Here is a 19,617-nt window from a genome sequence, read left to right as displayed (position 1 = left end):
CATAACTCATAATTATTTGTATCAAGAAATTAGATGCACCCACTTCTGACAAAGCTGATTAAAAAGAACTTTAGGAGAAAGTGGTCCTTTTTCAGTCTCCTTCATGCTGTGAAGAAACAGGAACAAGGCTGAGGTCAATGGTCCAGGGCTTGAAAGTTCCACTATTAATGGGTCCTTTAAAAAACATGATCAACTCTATGTCAGAAATATGCAATTTTAAAATTAAATATTATTTAAAAATCTAAGAGTTATACTTCGCTTACATGATGACAACTAAATTGCCTTTAGTGAATTAACTTTATTCCTATGTATGTAAAATGAATATTAAAAAATAGAAAATGGAATTAAATGCCTTACCTTGAACACAAGTATACTCATATCCTCTGCCCCTTACTTAATAAAATTATTAGCTAAGAGTGAAATCACCAATCTTTAGTTGCTTATAACTTAATGTGCTCTCCTAGGGGTGCCTGATGGGCTCCGTCATGCAGCTTCATCTCAGGGTTGTGAGTTCGAGCTCCACAATGGGAGTAGAGGTCACTTAAAAAAACAAAATCTTAAAAAAATGTGCTCTCCTAAAAGTAAAATTACTTATCTACTTGATATTTGTACATCTTTATTTGTCATCACAAATTACATTTATTACCAAAACTCCATACCCTTCTTTTCCCCAAAAATTCTACTAATAAAATAAGGAATTGGAAAATAGGTCACAAAATTGGTATGTCACTCTCCCTCTTTTACAAGAGTCATAAAGCCTGACAAGAGCAGCTAAAATTGTGTAAAGAAGAAACCCATTTTATTCTAGAATTTTTTCACCTCCAGGTTTTGCTTTCTAAAATGTTATCTTCACCAATAACCCTCTCTTCTTACAATGAATAAAAAGCATATCCCAAATATAATCTTGGGACACTACAGAATGTTATCTTCTAAGACAACTGTCAAATACATTGTCTCATTCATGTATCAATGAAATACATGTTACATGGATATTTTCTACCAACTATCCTTAAAGATCTACCTTCTAACTAAAACTACAGAACAGACAAGCTATAATTTCCCATAGCTTCTGAATATCAAAAGTGCTCTCTGCCATGCTGTAGACATGAACAGACATTTCTCCAAAGAACACATCCAGATGGCCAAGAGACACATGAAAAGATGCTCAGCATCACTCATCATCAGGGAAGTGCAAATCAAAACCACAATGAGATAGCACTTCACACCTGTCAGAATGGCTAAAATCAGAAACACAAGAAACAACAAATGTTGGGCCAGGATGTGTGGAAAAAAGGAACCCTCATGCACTACTGGTGGCAATGCCAACTGGTATAGTCACTGTGGAGACAGTATGGAGGTTCCTCAAAAAATTAAGAATAGAACTACGGTATGATCTGGTAATCACTCTACCTAAAGAATACAAAACCACTAATTCAAAGGAATATATAAATCCCTGTTTATTGCAGCATTATTTACCACAGTCAAATTATAGAAGCAGCCCAAGTGTCCATCAGTTGAAGAATGGATAAAGATGTGCTATACATACAGTGGAATATTACTCAGCCATAAAAAAGAATGAAACCTTGCCATTTGCAAGAACATGGATGGACCCTGTCAGCATTATTATAAGTGAAATAAGTCAGACAGAGAAAGACAAATACCATAGGATCTTACATGTGGAATTTAAAATAAAACAAAAACCCCAAAACCAGCTCATAGGCATAGAGAACAGATTGGTGGTTGCCAGGGGCAGGGGGTGAGGGGATGAGTAAGATGGGCAAATGAGGTTAAAAGGTACAAACTTCCAGATATTAAAAGAAAAAAAACACCTATGAAAAACCTACAGTTCACTAACATCAGGAATGAAGTTAAAGACTAAATATTTTCCCCTTACTTTGGGGATTTTAGGCAAGGAGGTGTGCTCTCATCATTTCTATGCAATATGTTACTAGAGGTTCAAGGTACAATAAGGTAAGGACAAGAAACAAAAGGCATATATAATTTACAAATTATATATGTAATTTGGGACTCGATCCCAGGGTCCTGGGACAAAGTAAAACTTGTGATTCAAGGAGTAGTGATCTACATTGTAGTCCTCCAGCTCAGGTCAGCTCTAGGTCCCAAAGACTTAAGTTCTAAGAATGAAACTCTCCTCTTAGAATAACACACACCCAAAGGGTCAGCTATATCAAATTGCCTCACTATACTTCAGAAGAGGGCACTGGGATCTGCCATAAAAATTTTAAGGGGTTGAACAGGCAATAAGTTTACAGGCTACCTTTTCAGTAAAGCAAAACAACAATACTGTGTTTCAAAAGGCCTCCTTGGAAGAAAAAATCCAAGATTACTCCATTGGGCTAAGAATTTTTGGAACTCTCCTTTCTTAAGTGTTTTCAAAAGCCATGAACTATATATACATTCTCTTCCTCTAAAACACACACAGACACATGAATCCATTTCTAACTAAAAATGTTATTACTAGTGTCAGTGCTCTCCAGCCAAAGACTACCAGGAACACACTGGTAGTTGAAGAGGGATGTATTACTTGCTGCATTTAGGGAGAACACACACCATGGGAAAGCATGGCATGTCTCAATAAGAGGGTACTGGAAAGAATGGAGATAGGATTTGGGCTTTGGCTGAATAAGCTGGGGGAGAGTATAAGGAAGCAGAAGTTTGCTCTCAATTGAGTGCTGTCGGGAGAAGCAATTCTTGACTGGGTATCTTGATAAATTTTATCTCTGAGTTAGGATAACCGAAATTCCAGTCCCTTTGGGAGACAAGAATGAGGCTAAAGCTATAACTAGTAAAGAAGTAGCAGTCTCTCACCTTGGTCAAAAGAGGGTGCTTGGGTTTTTTTCTAAGTGGTAGACTAACCCTATTTTTGTCTGTGTTTAGATAAAATTATGAAGGGGACTTGCTTTGTCTTATTTTATCAGTCTCCAAGCAACCTAGCCTGAGGTTGGCTTTCTCTGAGATTGTTTGAACAATATGGCCTAACTGGGTGCCAGGACACCTTCTCAATGTTAAGGGCTGTTTTTTTTTTTTCTTCTTCTTCTTTTTTCTTCTGTTCTCACTAGCTGAAAAGCCTATTTTCACACTAGGCTCCAAAAAACCTTTTGATGCTCACTATTAAAATTAAATCTACCTTTAAAGAACTAAAATGCTGTATTTAAGCAAATGTTACCAATAACTACAAAACAGGAGTCCCATTTTGCTCAACAAAATCCAAACCCCTTTTGTTTGAAAGCTGCCTTAAATTTTTGTATTGTTAGACCTCTATCTTGAAGATATAACTTTAGAATTTTTATTTTTTATTTTATTTTTTTATTTTTTTAACTTTAGAATTTTTAAATCTGATTATTTTCAAACTGCTTTTGAATTATTTTTTCAAAATATTTTTTCAAAACATCATCTCAGTTAACAGTGCTGAGAAATATAAACGATAGATTTTGGCACCATCAGTGGTTCATCTAAAAAGATGATAAAAAAAGATGATAATATCCAGGTAGTCATACTTCTTACCAGCTGAGAGTCTGAGGGAGGAAAAATCTTGAGTTTTGTACCATTTTCTTTGTTCTCATTCATCAGTTCCATAAGAATGTAAGACTGGGCCAAGTTCTAAAAGAAAACAAACGTAAAGTCTTGGGATTTGGTTGTAATATGCCTCTGATTCTAGGGAATAGTCTCTTAGACTCTCACATGTCATCTAGCATCGCAAAAAATATTTTCCTTAAGTTTAAAAAAAACTTTACTGAGCAAATCTCACATTTATTTATTATTTCTTAAGATTTTATTTATGAGAGGCAGAGACACAGGCAGAGGGAGAAGCAGGCTCTCCGTAAGGAGCCCAATGAGGGACTCGATCCCAGGACCCTGGACCATGACCTGAGCCAAAGGCAGACACTCAACCACTGAGCCACCCAGGTGCCCCCACATTTCACATTTAATAAATGTCAGTATTGGGGCAGCCGGGTGGCTCACCAGTTTAGCGCCTGCCTCCAGCCCAGGGCGTGATCCCAGGGTCCTGGGATCGAGTCCCACGTCAGGCTCCCTGCATGGAGTCTGCTTCTAACCTCTGCCTGTGTCTCTGCCTCTCTGCCTCTCTGTGTCTCTAATGATTGAATGAATAAAATCTTTATAAATAAATAAATATCAGTATTACAGACAGAACCATGATAAAACACAGAGAGAAGGCCTTTTGGAAGCAATGTGTGAAAAGGTGGTGTATGTATGTAAGTAGCAACAGTTAAAAATATCCTAAAACAAATATGAAAACAGAGAAATTTCTAGGGGAACGTTTAGCAGTCATCAGCTAGTTTATAGGTACGTCAATAAATATAAATGAAAGTTATCTTTTATATTTTACAAAGATTCCTGATGGCTCTTACCTGCATGACTGCATTAAAAAAGCAAGTATTTCCTAAATTTGAAATTCCTTTCACAGCTGTTACACTGCTTCCTTTTCTTCCCTTCTTTTCACCTGTTTCACATTTTTCTTCACAAAGTTTCAGGATTCTAGAAAATGCACCTAAGTTACAGAACACATAACTAACATAAGATGTAAAATTAAACATATACATCTATACGTAAATCATTTGAAATAATTTAAATACATTAATTAAAATTAAGATTTCCCCCTGAATCGGTGTCCCTGAAAGGAAAGAACACAAACACAAATAAATGTCTCTGGCTTGTATCTTAACTGCTACACATTTATACCACATACCACACTGAAGGATAAATTCCACATGAATTAAATGGTCAAGCATAAAAGAATAAAGTTGAAACAAATCAAGAAGGAAACATCCAGATCTTGGTACCTAAATACCATTTCCCACTAAAGGAAATGAAGACTTCTTGAAGAAAAGGCTAATTCTCAACCTAGGGTGGCAAAGAAACAAAGTAAGCCTATAACATTTTTATTGTGCGCAGAAAATAAGGAAGTGTTCAAAGAAAGTGATGACTAGGTTGAAATACTCATGAACTACTCCAAATAGGCTCCCACTGGTCCAACGTGAATATCAAAATAAAGAAGGGTAGTAATAGTTTACTATTCACTGAACAAAATGAGAATGAGTCAGAATCAATAATATGTTTTCTAAATGGGAAGAAAAGGGAAAAACTTTTCCATACAAGAAAATGCCAACAGGGACACCTGGGTGGCTCAGTGGTAGAGCGTCTGCCTCTGGCTCAGGTCGTGATCCCAGGGTCCTGGAACTGAGTCCCACATACGGCTCCCAGCGGGGTGCCTGTGTCTCTCATGAATGAATAAATAAAATCTTAAAAAAAAAACAAACTGGGGATCCCTGAGTGGCTCAGCGGTTTGACACCTGCCTTTGGCCCAGGGTGCAATCCTGGAGTTCCAGGATTGAGTCCCATGTCGGGCTCCTGGCATGGAGCCTACTTCTCCCTGTACCTGTGTCTCTGCCCCCCCCCATCATAAATAAATAAATAAATCCTTAAAAAAAACTAACAAGAAAATGCCAAAGAACACACAGAAGAAATGTTGGAATTGTAAAATCACCATATAGTGGCAATTTTTTGGTATCATTCTTGCAACTTTTCTGTAAGTCTGAAGCTGTCAAAATGTTTAAAAAATTACGGAACTATATTATAAAAAGTAAAGTGCCTATATGTACAATACATATGTGCATCTTTTGGGCTCACTGGCTTACATAATTTATGAAAATTTGAAAATTATAATATCAATTCATTTTTCAAAACAATATGAAAATGAAGAACAACTTCTAACATTTACAAACTAACATGATTGATCATATCTATTTCAACAGCACATTACTTGCTGAATCAAAATATAATTTGAAGGGCTCTTGGGCTCAGTCAGTTAAGTGTCTGACTCGTGATTTCAACTCAGGTCAGGATGTCAGAGTGGTGAGATTGAGTCCCAAGATGGGCTCCGTGCTCAGCACAAATCCACTTGAGATTTTCTGCTTCTCCCTCTGTGCTCCCCTTTGCCCTCACTCATGTTTTTGCCTTCTCAATAAAATCTATTAAAAATATAAACATATAATTTGGAGTTTGACAAGAAATTCCCAAGTTCTCAAGTCTTTTGGTTTTAACTGAAATACTTTTAAATTCCTTTCAACCCTCAGATTTTGTAGTTCTTTGCAAATATATGCTTTATTCATCTAATACTGACATACTGCCTTGCCTTGCTAATTAATTTTTAAATATTTGGCTGTCTCCCCAACCAGACTGATGGAGATCAGAAAATGTCTTACTACTGCTCGTTTTTTTTTTTTAAGATTTATTTATTTATTTATTTATTTATTTATTCATTCATTCATTCATTCATTCATGAGAGACACAGAGAGAGGGGTAGAGACACAGGCAGAGGGAGAAGCAGGCTCCATGCAGGGAGCCTGATGTGTGACTGGATCCCTGGTCTCCAGGATCACGCTCTGGACTGAAGGAAGCGCTAAACCGCTGAACCACCCAGGGTGCCCTCTACTGCTCTTTCTTTACAGGGGTTTTGTAATGTTGGGGAGAACACACATAATAAAAATTCAATATAAATGAAAACATATCAGATTAAACAGTAGATTCAGTAGCATCTTGGCCCTCCATGCTTCTGATGAATTCTTAAGAGTAAATGAGTTAAGACATCCCCTCCCTTCCTGCCCTTTTATGCAACAGCATTAAGGGATATGAACAAGGCTGGAGGTGGCTCTGTTTTCTGGGACAGAAACAGGGAGTAAACACCATAAAGAGAAACTTGAATCTCAGGTATGGGGAGACTGATATCTTTCACAACCTATTGGTTCAAATAAGGCTTGGCATCTGCGACTTTTGTCAGACAAAAGGCATCAATCAAGGGGGAGACTCTCCCCCTAATTGTTGTTTGTGCCAAAATCCATACTTTCATAAGCTATTCTTCATGCCCATCATTTACCTGTCTTCACTTTTTTCTCCTCTTTAATCATTTCCTGTAACTTCCTGGGGTTTTGTCTCAAGCTTATCTCTTATTTCTAATTGATTTTCTAAATTGCTAATATAAATTTTGCCTTTTATATCGACTTTGTGGTTTTCATAGCTTCTTGGTTTTTCTTTTAAACATATGGAAACATGCGACCTCATTGAGAAAAATGAACTGGTGGTTTCTAAGGTTTTTTTTTTTTTTTCATTAAGTAAATCTACTTGCAGGGAAAATATTTTTCTTTCAAGTCTTAGCAACTTTTATCTGTGTCACAACATTTTCCCATAGAACTTATCACCCATTTTATTCCTTTATTTTCCTGTTCACTTTTTTTTTTTTAAGACTTATTTATTTGAAGTGGGGGGGGGGCACGCAAGCAGAGGTAGGGGCAGATGGAGAGAGAACCCTCAAGCAGACTCCCTGCTGAGCACAGAGCCCAAAGTGGGGCTGGATCCCAGGACCCAGAGATCATGACCAGAGCCAAAATTAAGAGTCAACTGCTTAGCTGAATGAGTCACCCAAGGGTCCCTGTTGGCTTATTCTTTAAACATTAGCCATTGTTACTGGATGTCTGTTGTCTAGGTACTTACGAGTTGTTTTTGACTCCCAACGCTAGAGTTCTGAGTTAACACCGAGAAAAATTAGCAAGATAGATCTCTTCTCCTACTTCCATATATTAAAACAAGTGATAAGAATTAAGCTCCATATTACAGCTTGGGGGAAAAGGCTGGTACAATCAATGGAGAGGTCACTGAAGTGCAGGGGCAAGGCACAGAGGAAAGCAAAAGCAGGAAAAAGCAAGACAGTACTCAAACCTGCAAGTGGATGTAAATGCAAATGAAAACAGCCAGTCAGGGGTTAAGAAGCACTACACAAACAAGAAGAGGCCCCATATGGGTCCTGGCTGGGTTTGTAAATGAGTCCACCTCTTCATTATATCTGAGATTCCAACTAGAGCCTAGAATTGGCTGCTTTCAGCTCTCGTTACAGTTGTTGCCACTAGATGGCTTCCTAGTGATTTTTAAGATCGTTAAAACGACAGAATAATTAAATCCAAGCATTAGCCCATCTTTTTGGCAAGGTTGTTCCTCTGGCTTTATGTTTACAAAGCTCAGTCTCCAACGGGTTAAGTGATTTGCCCAAAGTCACAATGACAGTCTTTTCATTACAAATCTATTGCCATTTTATCACCTAATTTCTCTCCAGTGACTTATGTACAATAAGAAGAATTATAAAAGATAGGAAGGCAAGAGTCTTACATATCTAGATATACACAGCCCTGACAAATGACTCCTCAAAAGTATTTTGTTTAGTTCACTTTGCCATAATACGTATATATATATTTTTTTGCTTATTAACATGAAAAAATGTTGGGGAAAATAAACTATATAGATTATAGTAACCATATATAAAATACGTATTTTTGTATTTTAATATTTTTATCATTCACTGGATAAATACTCCCAGAAATAAATTATATTTTATTCTTACAAGAACAAATAACATTTTAAAACTGTAACACACAAATGATTATGTATCTGTGTACCACATTTACCCATCAGTTTTCAAAACATCTGGGATAGCAACCTAAAGTAAACAATGTTCATAAGACCATCTGGACAAAACTGCGGGCAAAAAAAAAAAAAGCATAAACATATGGAAAAACAGATTTTACCCTTCCCTTCAGCAGTAAGGGATGACAAATGTCGAACCTAGATATATCCACGCTTCACTGTGCGATGCTTTTCAGCACCACCTGGCTCTCCATGCAGAGCCACCAAATATGGACAGCACTGCCAGAAAGAACATATCCACAGGGCAACAGCAATAAAAATAGTTTATTTCATGGTTAAATAGCCACTTCACACAAGTGGCAAGGGTCTGTTTATTGACTTTTACATGTAAGTCTGTGATAACATATTCAAAATTAATTATGCTATTAGACTTAAATAGATGAGATAATTTAAAATAAAATGACATTCTCTAAGAATTATTTAAACGTGTTTTCAAAAATTTCTTTGAAGATTTACTCACTTTAGAGAGCGAGCGAGCAGGCAAGCACTGGAGGGAAAGGGGTAGAAGGAGAAAGAGAATCTCAATCAGAGTCCCTGCTGAGTACAGTTGCCAACACTCAGGGTTCCATCTCACATCCCTGAGATCATGACCTGAGCTGAAATCAAGAGTTGGACATTTCACTGACTGAGCCGTCCAGGCACTCCAAATATGTTTTAAAGTGCAAGTCTTTTGTTTCACTAAGTAGTCCACTTATGTAACAATTCAAATTCAACTGATTTATTAAATTTCCATTGTGTGTCAGGTATTATATGAACTACTATCTGTAACTTCATACTTAATTGATTAGGATTTATAAATATAAAGACTGATACACAGAGAACAGCATAGAGATATTAAACCTCACATTCATGATAATGTCTTAGCAAAACTTTTAGAAACCAAGTAGACATGCACATTTGCTTATTAAGAAACTGTCAGCTGAGAATTTAAGATTCTGGTTTAAAACAAGGGTATCCAGGGGCGCCGGGTGGCTCAGTAGGTTAACCATCTAACTCTTGATTTCGGCTCAGGTCATGATCTCAAGGTTGTGGGATAGAGCCCCACGTCAGGTTCTGCACTCAGCTTGGAGCCTGATGGAGATTCTTTCACCCTCTCTTTCTAGCCCCTCTGCCCCATCAAATAAATCTTAAAAAAAAAAAAAATTAAAAACAAGGGTATCTGAATCAGTCTCTCAAGAATTTGACATACAAACATGTGTGTGTGTTTTATTTTTTGTGTGTGTGTGTGTGTGTTTTAATAAAAAGCAATGTATTACTTCTAACAAAATGACTATAGATCATTTTGTCTTTAGAGACAACAAGCCTTTCTCAATCTGGCATTGACTTTTAGATCATGTTCACTTTAAGAACACTTCCTTTATAAACACAGAACCAAATGCACTAAGGACCGAACTTCAAGATGTTTGGAAGTATGGGATAATTAAAAGGATATGGCTGTTACGGCAATAACAAAAAAGACAAACTATATAAAATTTGATTACCAATTATTTATTTTGTTCTCAACTTTTACCTGAAGCCATGAAATGCCCATAATTTAAAAGAATAATCAAAGATTTTCAGGGTTACAAAGTTACTATATCAAAAAGAACATACTCTATCTCACCTCACTTATCTCTTTTATATTACCAACACTGTCATCAGATGTTGCACTTAGGTAATGAAATAAACAAAGACCCAGAATGCAAAGAACATTGAGAGAAAGCTTTAGGCATTCCAGGTAAAATGTTTAAAGCTCTGTAGTTACCCTTAAAGCCTATAATCTGAATACTGAAAGAGTTGCTGGTTAACCGAGTAGACCTGATAAGTTCTATACATACCTCAGATCTTGCAAGATAGAAAACTGGGTGAAGCACCAGCAAAGAAAAAAAAAATTTTTTCAGTAACTTAGCTAAGACTAGACTATCTAAAAAGTAATCTTAAGTACCTCAAATTTTTCTACCATAAAAATGACTCCAATATAAAGATCCTATGGTTATATTTTTTAAAACCAAATCTAAAAATATTAAATCATATATAAAAGAGTAATATACAAGAAATTGTAGGTGAATATCTTCATAATCGTGGAGTACAAAAGTCTTTTCAAGGCATAGCCCCCAAAATGAAAAAAAGCTTTTACAGAAAACATTGATGGATCTGGTAATGAGAACATTAAAAACTTCATTATTGCCAAAAAATAAAACCCCTAAAAAGATAAGCAAAGCTAAATATGGAAAAAGAGGTATTTTTGTCAACTATACCCTTTGTATAATCTTTCTGGAAGGCAATTTAACAACAGGAATCAAAATTTAAGGTGTATTCCTAAACTGGCCAAAAATTTCCAAAAAAAAAAAAAAATAATAATCATCTACAGTAATAAAGAGCAAGTACAAAGAGATGCAGCTTTCATGGGAGAAAACTGAAAACAGCAACTAAGTAAATTTGTTGCCAAGCAGTATTAAATGTCTACCTTAAAATTATAAATATTTGTTATTACCTTGGTTAAACTAAAAGAGGAACACTAGTGATTCTCAAGTTTCTCATGGGCACAGGAAAAGTAAACTTATTTTGCAGTTTGCTTAAAGAAGATTGAGAGTATTATTTCCTCTGAAAATTGTCCCCACTGTAGATCATGAAATTGAGGCACCCAGTTAGTGATGGAGAGGAGATTCACATCCAGGCAGTCTGGCTTCAGATTCCACAAACTTAACCATTATGATCAACTATCTGTCTGGGTAACAGTGAATAAGGTTAATAAGTCTGACAATTTAAGAGACTAATGAAATGCTAGTGATGATATGAAAGAAAAGGCCACTACTCTTTAGCAAAAGCTGGATATAATCAATGGCTGGGTGTCTTTGGTGTGAATTTATACCTTTATTAAAGTTTATAGCTGCCCTTCTCAAAAGGTTCCTGAAAAGAATTCAGCCCTAACGCCCTAAGCACCCACTGTATGCAATTAACTTCTCCCTATATATTTTGCAAAGGTACTAGTTAGTGCCATCTTTTCAAGTACTGAGAATCACTCAAATAATTTCCCGTGTTCTGAAGTTTGGATGGAGAACTGTGGATTTATATCCCTACGAGTAACAAGTTGCTTTTTAAATGCCGAATATCTTTTTGTCCCTAGCCCCTTTTACACATGGAAATAATTATGTTTAGTACTTATTTCTGAAAATGCAAATAAATTTATTAGGTGTATGACTGTCACTTTATAGCAAAAGAAAATGTATTCCTTTTTTTAAAAGAGTTATAAAGTATTATATTATATTCAAATTGTTACTATGAAAGGGCACAATATTATTTATCCTCATTTTATTTGATCCCAAACATGCCATTGACTTTATTTCAAAAAAATATACAGCACACTTACTCCTAATAAAGCCAGAAGAACATAACTCATGTCTTTTTTACCAAAAGCATATGCTTAATGAATTTTTTTAAGGTTAATGAATTTAACAGAATATATTTTATGTCCTCTTTAAGCTCGATGAAAGTGGCATCTCACCAGTATTAAAATTTATTCAGAAAAGAATGTGGGATTGTCTATCATCTGTCTAGTTTACAAAAAGCAAACCAATATTGAATGATATTATTTCACCAGGAAAACCTATATTCAGGAAGTGTTTGTAGAATATTTACATGATATTTACAAGACTATCAAAGTGACAAATCTCTTGAGCCCTCAGAGAACAATGGCCCATTTTTAATAATACATATTTCTCTGTTTTCATAATCAAGTTTTCTTGCCTTTTTTTTAATCTTGTTATATGTGACCTTCTTATTATGCTTATTGTTTTTAGTTTTCTGGTATGTGTTTGAGGGGGAGGTATGGACATTTCTTTTTTTAAGCAAATCCTAGCATCAGATGTGAAATCTACACAGCTGTAAGCATTCTTATGGGAACCTGCACTGGGATTTCCTCAATTGCTTAATGCAATTACCTAAGCCAGTCATGTAGTATTAATGTAATTTGCCCATTTCTACAGCTGAAAAGTTTAATCTTTAAAGAGTAAAAAGACAACATTTGCCTGCCCCACTACTCCTGTACCTTGGAACCAAATGATTACTTCACCTGTCTATTTTCAAAATTCCACTAACTCCTAACCATCAGCCTTAAAAAAAAATCTTTAGTCATATAATAAATTGATACTGCACATGAATGAGTAGGTATACATACAAAGGCATTTCTATCTATTACAGTTAAGGGGTTTTTCTAAAATACAAAACTGATTATCCACTTCTCCACTTAAAAATCCATTAGTGGTTCCTAACTGCCTATAGGATAAACTCTAAACTTACAAGGCCCTACAATATCTGTTCCTACTTACCTCTAGTCTCACCCTCTCACCATCCCCCAACATCACAAAACTCAACCTGCAGCTCTATAGAATTCCCTGAACATTATCAGGCTCCCTCATCAATTAGCTAGTTCCTCTGCCTGGAACACATACTCCTTTCCTCCTGTGCACCTAATTTCTACATACCCTTCAGCTCTTGGCTTCGAAGGCTATTGCTCTAGGGGCGCCTGGGTGGCTAAGTCGGTTAAGTGTCTGACTTTGGGGTGCCTGCGTGGCTCAGTGGTTGAGCATCTGCCTTCGGCTCAGGTCGTGATCCCGGGGTCCTGGTTTCAAGTGCCACATCAGGCTCCCTGCAAGGAGCCTGCTTCTCCCTCTGCCTATGTCTCTGCCTCTCTCTGTGTGTTTCTCATGAATAAATAAATAAAATATGAAAAAAAAAAAAGCGTCTGACTTCGGCTCAGGTCATGATCTTGGGGTCCTGGGATGGAACTCCCACTCAGCGGGAGTCTGCTTCTCCCTTTCCCTCTGGCCTTCCTCTGGCCCTCCTCCTCCCCCTGCTGATCCCATGCACTCCAAAACGCTCTCCCTCTTAAATAATAAAATCTTAAAAAAGAAGAAGAAGGAGGTTCTTGCTCTAAATAAAAATAGCTTGTCTACATTAGATACTACTCCAAAGGGTCCTCATAGTCCCCTGCATTTGCTGCATCACAGCACTACCTAAACAATTATTAAGCAATTAAGTATGATTTGTCAATATTCCTCACCTGACCAGAAGATCTATTAAATAGCAGAAACAGAAATAGATCTCTTGCATTCACTATTGTATCTCCAATACCTAGCACAGCATTTAGCACGAGGTAGTAGCTCAGGTATATCAAAAGCCGAATGAATAAGATAATTTTGAGATTAGTAGTCAGGACTTTTTTTGGTGAAAATGCAAAGCCTATTCTACTTCTCAGTAAAAACTAGTCACATGAAAGCTCCGTTCAAATCAGCAAGTATTTACTGCTTAGCCACATCGAGAATCAAAGAGAGTAGAACCGCAACTTAGGTCAAATGAGGGTGAAAACAGAAAGTACAGACAGAAATGTGCTAGTTCAGCAGTTCTAAAAGTGGATCTGAAGACACCCTCCTCCTTTCCCCGTCCTTAAGGTCAAAAGTATTTTCACAATAAGCCTATATTATTTGCTTTTTTTTTTTTTTACTTTCACTCATTCTCAGTTACATAATGCAGTTTTCCAGAGACTACGCATCATATACTGAATATGAAGTAGATAGAAGAATCCAACGGTTTTTATTAAGCTATAGGTAAACAATGTAAAACAGTGCCACTTATCAAGTTTGTGTTGTTTTACAAAATAGTTATCTTTCCTAAAAACACATTATTTGTGTTAACATATCATGGAAATTATTGCTATTTTTCAGTGACTTCATAAATATTGTTATTTTTAAATTTCTAATACGTTAAATATTGATAGATATAACCTACCTAAGCAAAACTCTTTAAGTCTTCACTAAAATTTTAGGACTCTTAACGGGCTATTGACACCAAAAGCTGAGATTCACTGAGCTGGTGGTATTTACAAAAGGATGGGGCACTGGCCTAGATTTCTCTGTGCAGAGTAGCTAAATTAGATGTAATAGACGTCATTAGACATGAAATCGTTCAGGATTTGCATAACTTAACATGTGTAAAGTACAGATAGAGGCTTTTCTCAGCAGTTATTTTTCTTAGAGCAAAATATAAAAAGAATCCTTTAAAACCATTCTTATTCTCCCACCTAAATTACAGTATAGTTTCATAATCTTTTTTCATTACCATATTCAGACATTATTTTATTTCTACAGTCTCTACAACTGTCATTTAAAAATAGTTGCATAGGGGCACCTGAGTGGCTCAGTGGTTGAACATCTGCCTTTGGCTCAGGTCGTGATCCTGGAGTCTGGGCAATGAGTCCTGCACTGAGCTCCCTGCAGGCAGCCTGCTTCTCCCTCTATGTCTCTCTCTGCCTCTCTCCCTGTGTCTCTCGTGAATAAAAAAAATAAAATCTTAAAAATAAAAAATAAAATAGCTGCATAATCATAATCCAGCATTCCTACAAACCTCAATAGAAACTTTCATATCTGATTTTTAATGTATTTTATAAAAATAAAGCCTCAGACCAGAAAGAATATTACAGATTATCCCAAAAACCTTACTTCTCAAATGCCAACAGATCTTATTTTAAATCAAACTTGCCTGAGAGATATTGTAGCATGGAACACAAACAAAATGACATTTTGACCTGGAACTTCTGGAAACCTTGAATTCAGAATTAGATCTCTCCCTAACTTTGAAGGCTCGACACACTCTCAAGCTCCCTCAAGAACCTGTTTCCCACCATTCCAGGTGCTACCCATGGTTCCATAAACACAGTTAAGGGTTGCACCGGTGCTTCCCACTACTCGAAATGATTGCTTTTCTAACCTCTACCTACCCAAAATTCTTCAGCCTGAAAGCCAACTCATTCACAATTCTTTCTCACTTCCTTTCAATTGAATATTACAACCCTTTTAGAATATCTGAACATCACTCAAAATATAACTCCATTCTGCTTATCATTATTCTTTAGGACAGGAACTGTCTTATCAATCTCTATTCCCTGAAGCACCATGAAAAAGACGGAGGAACTGCTGAGGAAAATGAGGCTCAGATGAACTGTAACCCACCCCAGGTCATATAGCCAGTGACTGAAAGAGTCCAATATGAATGCCAGACCCCACACTCTGACAAGGCCCATGGTCTTTGTACCATATCATTCCATGCTCCCAACCTTATATACATTATGATAATAAATATTCAAGAAATCTGTAAAACTGGAATGAAATCAGACTGGCTTTATTCTTCAAGAAATGTCTAAGGTGAAAAAAAAAAAATCCAGATAAAACGTTTCCTACAACTGGACTTTTGCCACCGTGCCATCATATCCCTACATATCTTATTGTGGGGGGAAAAAAACCCACATTAAATGTGCAGCTTTCAGGAGGCAGCATTAAGACCAACATCTGTTCCTGAAGTGTGTTTTTGCTTTCGTTTTTTTTTTTTTTTTTTAAGATTTTATTTATTTATTCATGAGAGACACAGCGAAAGGCAGAGACACAGGCAGAGGGAGAAGCAGGCTCCCTGCAGGGAGCCCGATGCGGGACTTGATCCCAGGACCCTGGGATCAGGCCCTGAACCGAAGGCAGATGCTCAACCACTGAGCCACTCAGGCAACCCTTTCCTGAAGTGGTAAATGTCTATTATCACCATATTTCCCTGGTTCTTTATTTGAGTAGAATTGGAGCTCTGACTTGTATGCCTGAGACAGACTAAGGTTTCAATAAATGTTTGTTGAATAAATGAGTGAATAAAATTCATCATTTCTTCAGCTGTCCGAACCTGTGCTTACCTTCTCCAATTCCTTTGGTATATGTTTGCCATTACTGTCTCAGAGCAATAGCTAACAAAAACAACTGTATTTTGGGCTGTAGAAAATAGAGCTTAATCTGTAAGATTATCCTAACTCCGGGTAGTGTCAGAACTGCACTATGATTATGTAACGAATAACGGATATCATTTCAGAAATATGTCCTGGGCATTATATAAGTATTTTTAAATACATTATTTCTCAATTTTTAGAAAACATTTTCTGTAAGCCTCGCAATAAGCCCACACAATAGAAATATCTTCCTAATTTTTTTTATTTTTTTTAATTTTTTTTATTTATGATAGGCACACAGTGAGAGAGAGAGAGAGGCAGAGACACAGGCAGAAGGAGAAGCAGGCTCCATGCACCGGGAGCCCAACGTGGGACTCGATCCTGGGTCTCCAGGATCGTGCCCTGGGCCAAAGGCAGGCGCCAAACCGCTGTGCCACCCAGGGATCCCCTTTCCTAATTTTTAAAGTAAACTAAGTAATTTAAGTGGAGCCCAAATTCAAACTCAGCATTGTGTGACTCCGAAGCCCATGATCCAGTCACCACCCTCTCTAGCTTCTCATTTTAGTTATGTAAATACAACACAGGATAACATCACAAGCTTGCTACTTAGGAATGCATGGCACTTGTGTGGAGAGGTCACAGCAAAAATCTGAGGCATTATTTATGAACTTATAAACTCTATATGAAATACAGAATATCATACTTTAATACAAATTTCTTTTTTTCTTAATTTTTTTAATACAAATTTCTTTAGCAACTGCTTAACTTACTTGTTTGTGTCTTAGAAACATGTTTCTGGAGAAAATCAACTGTTTGAGCCAAAACCTTCTTATTACAATGTGTTGATAGTTTTTCATCACATTCATAACACCTGAAAAAATATAAATATGTAAGCAAATATTATGAAAGCATGTTCATTAATGTTGTACACCAGGTAATAAAGTAATAAAGTTGATAATTATCCAATCTTGTCTTGAAATGGCAGGGGAGAGTATATTTAGAGTGAGGCATTAGGAAATTCTAGAGAAGACAGTTCATCCAGAGCCTATCATTCAAAATAAAGTTTTGAGGGATCCCTGGGTGGCACAGCGGTTTGGCGCCTGCCTTTGGCCCAGGGCACGATCCTGGAGACCCGGGATCGAATCCCACGTCAGGCTCCCGGTGCATGGAACCTGCTTCTCCCTCTGCCTGTATCTCTGCCTCTCTCTCTCTCTCTCTCTGTGTGTGTGACTATCATAAAAAAAAATAAATAAAATAAAGTTTTGATACTTTATCCCAAGTGTAATGGAAAGCCATGAAGAAATCTTTAAGCAGGGAAGTGATGTGATCCAATTTATATTTTATTTTACTTTTTAAAAAAGATTCTTAATTAATTTTTTCATGAGAGACACAGAGAGAGGCAGAGACATAAGCAGAGGAGAAGCAGGCTTCCTGCAGGGAGCTGATGTGGGACTCGATCCCAAGCCCCCGGGATCATGCCCTGAACTGAAGGCAGCTGCTCAATCACTAAGCCACCCAGGTGCCCCCAATCTATATTTTAAAAACATCACTCTGACTAATGTCAGATGGAGGAAATCAGGAACAGAAGCGGGTAGATCAGGGTAAAAACAGTAGATCTGGAGAAAAATGAACAAATCTACTTTACACATATTTCAGGTAGAAACGGGGAAGTATAAAATAATTGCCATGGAAAGGGGGAAGTGGATGTGGCATAAGTCCATGATTCTCAAACAGGATCAATTTTGCTCCCTAGGGAACATGTGGGAATGTTTTGAGACATTTTGGTTGTTAGAACTGGGGAAGCTGCTACTGGTATCTACAAGGTAGACAGTGCTAAACATCCTTTGATGTACAGGATGGTCCTCTCACAGCAAAGAATTATCACCTCAAATGACAACAGCACTGAGATTGAGAAATTCTGGTCTAGAAGAAAGAAGACTTGCTGTGAGTTGGGAATGTTTAAAGCTGGGTGGTGGGTATAGAGGATTTCATTATATCATTTTGTTCACTTTTGTTCAAGGATTAAAAAATAAAACAAGATAAAAAGGGAAATAAAGTAACTGCTAGGCTTCTGGCTTGAATACTTAAGTGATGGAAATGCCACTTGTAGAGATGGGGAAGACTGGGTAAGCGTTTTATTTTCTTTGGGGCTTAGGTGGGAAGAGAGAGTTCCCAAAGAGATTTTTATTTTTATTTTTTTTAAGATTTTATTTATTCATTCATAGACACAGAGAGAGAGGGGCAGAGACACAGACAGAGGGAGAAGCAGGCTCTATGCAGGGAGCCCGATGTGGGACTTGATCCCGGGTCTCCAGGATCACACTCCAGGCTACAGGCAGCTCCAAACCGCTGCGCTACCAGGGCTGCCCCCAAAGAGATTTTTAAAAGCACATTCCTTTTTAGAAAACTGCCCTCCATAAATTTACTCATTAGTGCATTTAGTATTAATAAAGATTTTTTCTATGTATTCTTATTACCTGTTTCCTTTATCTTCATAAGATCCAATGGTCAAATAAAAACATATTTGAATGTATTAAAAGTGTTTTAAAATATGTGTTATAGCAGCATCACCTTACATAGTCACAATCTTCTAATTACTAGTGGTTCTGAGATTAGAACCTATAGATTAGAAATCTATAAATTAGATTTGGGTTTCTTTTCTTTTTTGGGGGGGGTTCTTTTCTAAACAGCACTCAAAATTCAAATATTTATTCTTACTCAAAATACAAGTATTACTCTATCACTTGCACACAGAAACACATAGATTCATATAGATAAATCTGTGAAGGAAACAAGTCACAGAAAACATTCCTAAAACACCTTTTCTAACAGACCATGATGGAATTCAAATAATGTAATTAGAGTTACCAGGCTTACACTATAATAAATGCTCAAAATTTACTAATGTAATTATTGCCAAAACTAGCAAAAATTGCTCATTTGCAAAATACTGAAATGTCAAGAAATTTTTATTGACATTGCAATCTAATTTTTATTTGGTATAAAATATATTGTAACTTTGAAGAGTACAAAAAGAAAATGTAAATTAAAAAAAACACAATAGCAGTGAATTTGAAGAAAAAGAGGACAGCACAACATAAATTAATTTTGTTTCCATTAGAAATAACCAAAAAAAAAAAAAAATGTAATTGAGCATCTACTTGCTATAAATGCCTTACATGCATTTTCTGGTTTAATTCCTCACAACAACCAAAAAAATATTATCATCTTAAAATTAAACAGCTCAGGGATCCCTGGGTGGCTCAGTAGGTTAGCACCTGCCTTCAGCCCAGGGTGTGATCCCAGAGCCCCAGGATCGAGTCCCACGTCAGGCTCCCTGCATGGAGCCTGCTTCTCCCTCTGCC

At 36.7% G+C, this 19,617-nt stretch overlaps 1 protein-coding gene across 6 annotated transcripts in view; it reads right to left on the bottom strand.

Moving 5' to 3' along the window:
• Positions 1-19,617, bottom strand: part of USP45 (ubiquitin specific peptidase 45) — a 72,452-nt gene that overhangs the window by 39,397 nt on the left and 13,438 nt on the right. For all 6 annotated transcript variants that reach the window (XR_005988581.1, XR_005988832.1, XM_041758691.1 and 3 more), the window contains exons 5-8: positions 17,023-17,123; positions 4,392-4,531; positions 3,526-3,621; positions 44-174 (exon numbers count right to left, since the gene is read on the bottom strand). Coding sequence is in view for 4 of the 6 variants with exons in the window: in XM_041758691.1 (XP_041614625.1) it covers positions 44-174; positions 3,526-3,621; positions 4,392-4,531; positions 17,023-17,123 (468 nt within the window). In the remaining 2 variants the exon portion in view is untranslated. The remainder of the gene's footprint in view (positions 1-43; positions 175-3,525; positions 3,622-4,391; positions 4,532-17,022; positions 17,124-19,617) is intronic.

This window comes from Vulpes lagopus, chromosome 1 (assembly GCF_018345385.1).
Source record: "Vulpes lagopus strain Blue_001 chromosome 1, ASM1834538v1, whole genome shotgun sequence".
Lineage (NCBI taxonomy): Eukaryota > Metazoa > Chordata > Mammalia > Carnivora > Canidae > Vulpes > Vulpes lagopus.
Note: the sequence above shows the minus strand (reverse complement) of the source record. Positions and strands in the feature narration are given on the sequence as shown.